This window comes from Mus pahari, chromosome 18 (assembly GCF_900095145.1).
Source record: "Mus pahari chromosome 18, PAHARI_EIJ_v1.1, whole genome shotgun sequence".
Taxonomy (NCBI): Eukaryota; Metazoa; Chordata; class Mammalia; order Rodentia; family Muridae; genus Mus; species Mus pahari.
The window spans coordinates 50,266,582-50,277,247 of NC_034607.1; the positions used below are offsets into that span (position 1 = coordinate 50,266,582).

A 10,666-nucleotide genomic window follows, 5' to 3' on the forward strand; every position below is an offset into this window, starting at 1 on the left:
TTTGTGTCCCTGCCAGGGTCCCCTTCTTTGCTAGAAGAACCTAATTAAAACAAGGACTGTCACATATTGACAGTCTTATGTTTTCAGGACTCTTTTATAATTGACAAGTTCCTAGCTAATTAAAATCTAAGGTTTTGAAGATAGATTTTCATGTCAAAATACGCTCTTTTCTTTCTTTTAAAATATGTACCAGTAACCACATTGCCTGTGTAAAGAGGACAGAGATTTTAGAGGTGGATACAGGGGACTGTTCTGTTTTTCTCTAGAAGGCGACACAAATAAGTAGCAGCCCTTTCCTGGATGACTCCTCGGGCTCAGACGAAGAGGACGGTTCTAGATCCAGCTCCCGGCTGTCGGAGTCAGATGCGCGCAGTCGCAGTGGGCCAAGCAGTCCCAAAGCCATGAAGCGAGGTGAGGGAAATGCGCATGTGCAGGAGGCAGTGCCTGCACACTGTGAAGTTCAGACTTACCTCAGTAGGGTTTCTAAGACTACAAACCGTAATAAAATGGGCATTAGCCTAGGACTGAGACATTTATATTCTAGTGGTAATTTTCCACTCGGTTCTCTGTGATTTCACACAAACCACTCTTTCATTTTCATCTTATTGCTGATGTCGTTATTAGAAGTAGTATATTACTATAAAAAGAAAAATTGGCCAAAATGAGGTTTGTTTTTTATACTTACTTTGTGGCATGTTGTCTAGTTTGTGGGACGATTTATTTATAATTCTTTTTGTTTGTTTGTTTTTTAATTTTTTAAATTTATTTCTTTATTGGATATTTGCTTTATTTACATTTCAAATGTTATCCCCTTTCCGGGTCTCCTTTCTGGAAACCCCCATCCCATTCCTGCTAACCTCACCTCTATGAGGGTGCTCCCCTCCCCCACTCCTGCCTTCCCGCCCTGGCATTCCCCTACACTGGGGCATCGAACCCCAACAGGACCAAGGGTCTCTCCTCCCACTGATGTCCAACAAGGCCATCCTCTGCCATATATTCGGCCAGAGCCATGGCTCCCTCCATGTGTACTCTTTGGTTGGTTGTCCAGTCCCTAGGAATTCCTGGAGGTCTTGCCAGTTGACACTGTTGCTCCCTCCATGGGGCTGCCAACCCCCTCAGCTCCTTCAGTCCCTTCTCCAACTCCTCCATTGGGGGCCCTGTGCTCAGTCCAATGACTGTGAGCTTCCACCTCTGTATTTGTCAGGCTCTGGCAGAGCCTCTCAGGAGACAGCCATATCAGGCTCCAGTCAGCAAGGGCTTCTTGGCATCTGCAACATTATTTATAATTCTTTTTTTTTTTTTTAAGATTTATTTATTTATTATCTGTAAGTACACTGTAGCTGTCTTCAGACACTCCAGAAGCAGGAATGAGATCTTGTTATGGATGGTTGTGAGCCACCATGTGGTTGCTGGGATTTGAACTCAGGACCTTTGGAAGAGCAGTCGGCGCTCCTAACCACTGAGCCATCTCTCCAGCCCTACTTATAATTCTTAAATGTCAAGAAAACACACCTACAATGTGTGTTGGTTAATCTGATATTAATGTAGAAAACAACCACAACTTTACTTCATGCATTCTTGTAGCTTTTAATAATAATTTAAAAGTTGTATGTGTATGTATGTGTTTACCTCACACGTGTGAAACTCAGAGGACAGCTCCAGTGTCGCCTCCCACTTTGAGACAAGGGTAGACTTTACACACCAGCTAGCAGGCCCACATGCTTCCTGGGGCCTCTTGTCTCTGTCTACCATCTTGTGCTGGAATCACACATGCTCGCCACTGTGTCTGGTCTTATCTGGATTTGGGGGATCTGAACTCAAGTCCTTGTGCTTATATCTACTTATCCCTTGAGGTGTCTCTCCAGCACAACTTGGAGTGAATTGTGTGCACAGGCAGGGGCTACAGAGAGGTCTGAGCTCAGTAAGTGGTACCTGTACTTTAGGGAAGCCTTGGATGTGGGTTGATTTTCAAACTTCGCTGCACGTAACCGCTGCCGCCTTTGGAGCCACGGGCTTCGGCTGGAGCCGCTAAGCGGCCTGTGGGGTCAGAGTTTGGGCTTTTGCCAGTTCTTTTGCTCCATCTTGGTTATGTCACATTGTTGCTGAGACTACAGCTGCTAGTGTTCCTCAAACAGCTGTCAGGCTGTTTTATGTCCTTAATCTCACCCGTTTCCTTCTCCTCCCTAAGTCAAGGCTGACCTCACAGGCCTTCTTGTTTACAGGTTGTTTTTTGTTTTTTGTTTTTTTTTCTTTTAAATGCCTATTTTGTTTTGAGTCAGGGTCTCTTGTAGCCCAGGCCAATCTTGAACTTGCTCTGTAACCCAAGTTGGCCTTCCTCTACCTATCTCCCTGCGTTCCCTCTCCTCCCGCGTGCTGGGTATATTTAGATTTGTGCACCATCATGCTTGACCCACATGTTTGTGTAACTCATCCTCCTCAAGGCTCTGTTCAAACATGGCTGGGCTCCACCCTGACCAAGCTGTTCAGATCATCGTTCTTGCCATTCTTTGGTGGCCTGGTTGTCCCATACACTTTCGTCTGCTCTGTATTTCATTGTTGTTGTTGTTGCAATTACTACCTGTTGGGCTTCCGTTTCCCTTCAGTAGACTCTGTTACAAGAGGACTCAAACATTTCTTTTGTTGTGCTTCATAGCCTTAGCACCTCAGACAGGACTTAGTGCGTTAACCCTTGGGCTTGGAATCTGAGTTTTGTTCTCCAAAATCACCCCTGACTAGTTACTTGACTTTGCATAAATCCTGCCATCTCTGGATCTTTTGCTGCTTAAACAATGAGGACATTAGCTAGCATGATCAATCACTGAGGTTCTACATGTCTGGCGTCTGTGTCAGTCAGCTGTTGTTTGTCTGAACAAGTAAGCAAAGGCTAGTATTATATGAGTGGTCTTCTTGTGTGCCGTTTAGTAGCCATCTTTTTTAGATGCATATTAGCCTAAGTTCTTGAGTTCATTTAGTGTTTGTAAATCTCCACTTGTATTTGCCATCTATATATGGCTTGTAACTCACAGGAAACTTTGTAAAAAGTCAACTCAATTAGTGTGAAAACGTCCCATTGCATTTTGCTTCATAGCTGTCAACGTATGAATAGCATGTCTGTGTCTTTGAGGCTTACACCGTATCTTTAGTGAAGGGTTTTTAAAGCCAGTAAGCTGGTTAATAGTTTACTAGACTTTCATAAAGAATTCTGTTGAGCTCAACATCTGTTTGCCTATGTATCAATATATAAATACACATATTTTAAGTCTTTTAATAAGTAAACTTGGATGATATTTGATATATGTGAGAAAACTCACGGTTCCAATCATACCAAAATATTATTTATGTTCTTTTGACTTTCATGGAAAATTTAAAAGTTCTCCATGATGGGAAGAATGGGAACAAATCTTGTAAAGGTGGTTTAGGATGTAGGAGCTAGTTGCTGTCCGTAGGAGAACTTATTTGCTGTTGGCCAGCGCCAGCAGGAAATCGTGACTCGATTTTTATCGTTGTTTTCCTAGGCGTGTCTGACTCCTCGGCGGCTTCCGAAAGTGATTACGCCATTCCTCCAGATGCCTATCCCATAGACACAGAGTGTTTGCAGCCCGAGCAGAAACTTCTAAAAACCTGCCTGGCCTCCTGTGACAATGGGAAAAATGTAAATGTGTGATCAGACTCTGAAAAAAAAATATGAATGAATCTGTTAGTTTGACTTGCCAGAAGGAAACAAAATCCCATTGTCAAATGTTTTCTCTTCATTAGGAACTATTAGAAAAATCTGGGTACCTACTAAAAATGAGCGCGAGAGTCAAGACTTGGAAGCGGAGGTGGTTTGTTCTGAAAGGCGGCGAATTACTTTACTACAAGTCTCCAGTGAGTGGGCAGTGCTCGCCATTGGGAGTGCTCCTGTTGGCAGTGCTCCCGTTAGGGCCTGAGTTCCTTACACTGTAAAACAGACTCCCAACTGGGCTTTTTTTTTTCTATGTAAAAAATAATTATTATTATTATGGGGCCTGGAGAGATGGTTCAGCATCGGCTGCTCCTGCAGAGCACCCTGGTTTCACTCCCAACACTGACATGGAGGGCTCATGACCATCGTAACTCCAGTCCAAAGGGATCTGACAGCCCCTCTGGGTGTTGTAGTCACTGCATGCTCATGAAGTGTAGACATACATGCAAGCAAGACATCCATACACATGAAATAAAAATGCAGGTTAAAAATTAATGACAGGCTGGGCATGGTGGCACACACCTTTAATCCCAGCACTTGGGAGGCAGAGGCAGGTGGATTTCTGAGTTCGAGGCTAGCCTGGTCTACAAAGTGAGTTCCAGGACAGCCAAGGCTACACAGAGAAACCCTGTCTCGAAAAACAAAAACAAAAACAAAATCAAAAACAAAATTTAATGATAGATTAATGACATAAAACATTTCTTGTAGTTGCTGTTATAGCTGCTAATCTCTTTATTTTTGCTCCTTTTGCACAGAGCGATGTGATTCGGAAACCCCAGGGCCACATTGAACTTAGTGCATCCTGCAGTATTTTACGGGGAGATAACAAGCAAACGGTTCAGGTACACATCATTCCAATTCATTATTCTTTCTTTTAGTACCATAAAAAAAAAAAAAACAGTTCTCAGTTGAGATTAGATTGTTTGGTACATTTTACTCATTTTAGAATTAGTTTGATACAAAAGTTTGTAATAATCCAATATTTTTTAGCTAACCCCATACTTCAAACTAAGTATGGGTATTTCCCATTACTAACTACCCTGTGCCTTTTCTCCCTGAGTATTTATTTAATCTCCTGAGCATTTCCAGCTCTCAAAATATCAGGCTGTCAGGGGAGGTTTATCCATTAAATGGATTTCTGAGGTGTTTGTAACGTAATATTGAATTCAGGAACCCTTGTATAGAATCGGACAGTGACAATTAGTTCTCCCATGAACCTCAAAGAGGGAAAGCTATTGTTGACCAGAGGAACTGTTCTGCCAAGTGTTATTATCGAACATGGCTGATTCTCATCTCACCCAAACATAAATCTGCTAAATTTAAAACCGGCTCTGAGATATTCTAAAGTCGGACACTTTGCTTCTGAAGTGTTTCAATAACATTTGTGGTTTGTGGTGGTGGGATTTTTTTTGTTTGTCTTTTTCTAAGTCGCCCTGGCAGTCCTGGAAGTCACTTTATAGACCAGGCTAGCCTCAAACTAAATCTGCCTGCTTCTGCCTCAAGTGCTGAGATTAAAGTTGTGCTCCCCCGCTGCTGGGCATCCACTGTGTGATTATTGTTAATCAGTATTGTCATATCATCATCATTATGATTTTGTCTTGCTCCTGTGGAGGGTAAAAATTTGGCTAGAAAGGCTCCATGATTGATGCTCTCATTGGACCGGGGCTGCCTGAGGTTAAATGGATGAATCAGGGAAAGCTCTGTCATAGAGCATGACTGTAAAGAATTGATTGTAAAGCCCTGAAATTTTGGGGCAATTGGCAACACAGTTAATTCGAGACTGGAATGCTGTGAGTTGGTGGTAAAGGGTCACGTGCAGCACCAGGAGTTGGTGTAGAATTCTTCTCATTTGTTTATAGTTCGTTGCTTCACTTCTCTTCATGAACATCCCCTCTTGCACCGTTAACTGTGCGTGAGCTCACCGTCACCTCCAGTCTTTCTGTTCAACAGCCTAGAGCTTGTCACACTGAGGGGAGAGAAGGAATGTGTGACAATTACAGATATAAACCCACAACCCTAGATTTAATAGTATGAAGAGTGTCAGACCCACGTGAGAAGGATTTTTAACTCAGTGGCCGACATTCTCACACAGTGCCTAAAGGATTCTCCATTTTCTTGAAACCAGACACTAGGTGAACCATGTGCACTTCCCTGTCAGTAACGATGCTTGACTGGACAGGACTAAGTCACCATTAATGCCTCTCCTTATCCCCTTCCAGCTGGCGACAGAGAAGCACACGTACTATCTGACGGCAGATTCCCCCAATATACTGGAAGAATGGATCAAAGTGTTACAGAATGTTCTGCGAGTACAAGCTGCTAACCCTCTTTGCCTGCAGCCCGAGGGCAAACCCACAGTAAAGGGCTTGCTCACCAAGGTAGGAACCTTGTCTTCGGCAGCATCCTAGGCTGCTGCTTTTGTGCCATGTATCACAAATAGTGAAGCTCAGATAATAAATCTGCATCTAATATTTTTGTTTGGTGGCGAGATAGCTCAAAAGATAAAAGTGCTGAAAATAAAAGCTCAACAGATAAAAGCCTGAAGGTCTGAATGTGTGTGTGCGTGTGAATGTGTGTGTGTGTGTGTGTGTGTGTATGTGTGTGTGTGTGTGTGTGTGTGTGTGTGTGTGAGAGAGAGAGAGAGAGAGAGAGAGAGAGAGAGAGAGAGAGAGATTGTGCACAAAGACCTAACAATACATCATGACACACTCCTATTGCACTAAGTACTTACGTGTGGGAATTGGTTCTCTCCTTTAACCTGAGGGCTCTGAGATTAAGTGCAGACCACTAGACATGGTGTTAAGCACCTTTACCCACCAGCCCTGAGCTTGTTCTGTGAGACAAAGGTTTGCCAACAAGGCTAGCTGGTCAGAGGCCCGAGGGATCCTCTTCCACACAATGGGATTAAAAGCACACACCACAGTGCCTGGCTTTTTCTCTGGGTGCTGGAATAAACGCAGGTCCTCATATTTAATAGTATGCACCTCACCTTCTGAGCATGCCTCCCCAGCCCAAATATCAAATATTTTTAAAACACAACCATTTGGGGGCTGGTAAGATGATAGCTCAGCAGATAAAGGCACCAAGGCTCATGCCTTGGATGTAATCTCTGGTATGGATAGTACAGTTCCCACAAATTGTCCTCTGACCTCCACACATGTATTGTAGCTTGTGCTTATCCATTGGGATGGATGAATGGATGGATAGATAGATAGATAGATAGATAGATAGATAGATAGATAGATGATAGATAGATGGATAGATAGGTAGATAGATAGATGGATGGATGGATGGATGGACGGACGGACGGACGGACGGACGGACAGACCGACAGATAGACAGACAGACAGACAGACAGACAGACAGACAGACAGACAGACAGACAAATAGATGTGATTTTAAGCATGTATAAAGCATTTTAAAAGAGTCCATCTGAGTCCTCTCTGGTGGAAGACTATCTTCAGAAGTTTTCACTTGCAGGAGACTACAGGGAGTTACAAAAGATGGAGTCCGTATTCTTTCAAATGTTTAAAACGTCCTGTTGGTCACTTTTGAGCATGTACAGTAAAACATTCATAGTGATATGCTTGAGTCCTGTTATGTTAAGAGGTGAAAATTGTATATCTGCTATACTGTCACTTATATCTCATGATAACATGGGTAACAGTCAGCACCAAAGGTAAGAATTCACCAGTGTATACAACAGGGACACGTGCTAGGGGTGTGTGTGTGTGTGTGTGTGTGTGTGTGTGTGTGTGTGTGCGTGTATGCGTGTGCATGCGTGTGNTGTGTGTGTGGTGTATGGTGAATGTGTGTATGTGTGTGAGGTCTATATGGGTTCTAGGAGTCCTTCATCAGGGTCAGACAAGTGCAGCAAACACCTTTACTCAGTAAGTCACCTCTCCAGCCCATGCCTGTGGTTTAAATGAGCTTAAACAATGGAGTTAAATAACTAAGCCATTTGGGCTTGTGGGCAGGGTGCTAAGAGTTCTCTCCTGATGCTTAGGATTGTTTTTTCAGTCAGGGTCTCACTATGTGGCCCTGGGGGGCCTGTAACTCACTATGTAGACTGGCTGGCCTTAAACTCACAGAGATCCATCCACCTCTCTCTGCCTTCCAGGTGTGCAGAATAGAGGCATGGAGAGAGAGAGAGAGAGAGAGAGAGAGAGAGAGAGAGAGAGAGAGAGAGAGGAAAGAGAGGGAGAGGAGAGAGAGAGAGGTGCCACTTTGGCACCTGATAATATTTTTATTAAGAATAAAACATAACAATTAACATTACTAATACTATGTATATTGTGAAGACATTTATGAAGAACTTGACTGATTTAATTCTGGATCTTGTCCTTCAGCAATTTCTTTAAAATCAGAGTCCTCCAGGGGTTGTGATGGGAACATGGGCACATGGATGCTGTTAACAGCTTGCTCACTGAGGGAGATGAATTTGTGGGAGGCATGATGGAGCCTAAGAACAGCTGAAGCCATGGCTCTCGTAGACATGAGGCTTTGAACTGTTATGGGAAATGAAACAGGAAGACGAATTTAACTGGTGGCCATCAGTCAGACCAGTCTGGATTGGGGTTAGGAAGTAGACAGGATTTAAGGATCCAGATGAAGGATGGGACTGGGTAAGAACGCTCATGAGAACAGAGCTGGAATCAGGAAATGAGCAGGCGGATTGGGAACATGCAGATGCTTTGGGTCCCAGAAAGACACCTTACCTAAGAAGCATCACAGGCTAGTGAGGTGGCTCAGTCAAGCCAGAAACCTGAGCTCAATCTCTGGAGACATTACCTCACAGAGTTATCCTGTATCCTCCTGGTAAACAGCACAGCACGGTGTGTTCAGGAGGAAAGAGCTGGCTGAGAAGGGAGGGCTTGGGGACTTGGCATCATTTAAGTGACTGTTAGCTATGAAGAGGAGAGAAATCTCCCAAGAAAGGACATACTGTAGGTATTCAGCATAGGGGATGGAGAATGGAACGCTCTAAAACGGAGGGCATGTAGGGGCATGGGTGAAAAGTCCTGAGACCAAGAAAAGCGAGGGGTGGAACCCATGAGCAGGAGTTGGGCCATGCCTGACGTGCCCTGGGAAGAGAGCACATTGCAGAGGGATGGAGGAGAGCACATTGCAGAGGGATGGAGGAGAGCACATAGCAGAGGGATGGAGGGGACCTGGGAGGCCAGGCAGTGTAGCATGCGAGTTTACAGACTGTCTGGACTCTCCAGGCATCCAGCTGGGGGACATGGAGTCAGAGGAGAATGGGAAAGACGTGTGCCTGGATTTACAGGCTGAGGGAAGACAGCAGGAGACCTGGGAGATTGAGATCCAGAAGTGAGTGGGTGGGAGTCAGGGTAGGGCACAGTGGAAGGGTGTGAGGAGGGCTGCGGACGGACATCTGCATTGAAGGGGCGTGGAATGACGTCACTTCTAATGTCCTTGGTTTTCTTGGTCTCCCTAAGACAAAAGTATTTACTAAAAGTGGGGAAAGGGTTGGCTGTGGTCACTGGAAATGTGGTGTAGCCTGAGACACGTGGGACTTACATGCATTACTGAGGCCTTACTGAACTGTAATGGGTGGAATTCAGGTCAGTAATCTGTCTCTGGTGTCTCCAGTCAGTGCACATGTTAGAAGCAGAGATGTTAGAGTGTAGGGTCAGGAACATCTTATGTAAAATTTTAAATATGAAACAGATTTGGAAGAATTTCTACAGCAAACACCCATATTTCCATCACCTGAATTCCAGAATTGACTTTTTCCGTGCTTTACTGCCTGCCTGTAGGGGTGGTTTGAAGTGTGCATTTTTGTTATAAAATTTCAGACATACAAAAGTAAAAGATGTCAAGTCCCTTCACCAGTCATCAGCTATGGCTAATACTGTTTCCAGATACCCACCCACCACGGCTTCTCCTTCTTATGCCCTCCCCTGGGCTATGCAAAGGCCTGCGGAGGTGAGGTTTGCAGAATGGATTTGTTAGGAGCATATGAGTGCAGCTGGGTCACAGCCCTGGAGCAGGGATTGTCTTGTGGTCAAGTCCCAGGTGGGCAGAGAAGGGGGAGAGACCAGGCAGGAGGGAGACACCAGAGAAGGTCAGATCCCGGGACCTGGGATGGGAAGAAGGTCAAAGAATAGCGATGGTATGAATGAGAGGGCCAGGGAGTGGGAGGCAGTGGCGGTCAGCGGCTGCAGGATGTAAGTTACAGAAGTGAATCCTTTGCTCATGGAGAGGAAAGACGTAGGGTGTGAAGACAAGGGCTGGGTGGGCAATGTGAGAAATGACAGTGTTTACTGGAGATGAAAAGCTGAAGAGACTCTTGGGCTGAGACAGCAGGGGGAAGAGGTGGTGAGCTACACTGCCTAGGCACAACCTGTGTGACCTGTGCCTCTGTGTCTGCAACTTTGAAATGGAAGATGGTTATCGTGACAACCCCCAAGGGTTAAAAGCATGAAAGATATTTCATCTAATCATGTAAAGCATGTTCAGGCAGTACTTGGCCCATCAGAACTACTCAAGAATGGGAGGTTGTGTCGTAGGAGTTTCTTGTAGATACTAAAGTCAGCCAGGCTGGTGACAGGATTTTTGTTGGAGACACTATGGGGATAAGATGATAGGAAGGGAGAGGACCAGGGAAGCTTGACTTTTGTGTTTTGGACAGAGAATTAGAGTAAAATCTATTTTAACACCACTGATATGGAAAGCCTTTATTATCAAAAGTCAAAATTCAATTTTTAAATTACTTGATCTGCCAAGCCTTTGAGGTCGCCCTTACATCGCCATAAGGATTTGTCTAGTATATTTTGTTAAAATGCTTTCAGATCCAGAGTTTGAAGAAATCCTAGTTTTAAATGAATGCATAAAGATGATCTGTGTTTGCATTTGTAAAACACAGCTTCTCTCTCTCTCTCTCTCTCTCTCTCTCTCTCTCTCTCTCTCTCTCTCTCT

General features: G+C 44.4%; 1 protein-coding gene and 1 long non-coding RNA gene across 2 annotated transcripts in view; one reads left to right on the forward strand and one right to left on the reverse strand.

Annotated features, from left to right (window-relative positions):
- Plekhh2 (pleckstrin homology, MyTH4 and FERM domain containing H2) overlaps nt 1-10,666 on the forward strand; it is a 111,867-nt gene that overhangs the window by 60,541 nt on the left and 40,660 nt on the right. The window contains exons 11-15 of the mRNA XM_021217699.2: nt 267-411; nt 3,516-3,652; nt 3,757-3,867; nt 4,480-4,566; nt 5,944-6,102. Of these exons, the coding sequence (XP_021073358.1) occupies nt 267-411; nt 3,516-3,652; nt 3,757-3,867; nt 4,480-4,566; nt 5,944-6,102 (639 nt within the window). The remainder of the gene's footprint in view (nt 1-266; nt 412-3,515; nt 3,653-3,756; nt 3,868-4,479; nt 4,567-5,943; nt 6,103-10,666) is intronic.
- Nucleotides 4,642-10,666, reverse strand: part of LOC110335529 — a 52,294-nt gene continuing 46,269 nt past the window's right edge. The window contains exon 3 of the long non-coding RNA XR_002381177.1: nt 4,642-5,681. This is a non-coding gene — a long non-coding RNA (uncharacterized LOC110335529). The remainder of the gene's footprint in view (nt 5,682-10,666) is intronic.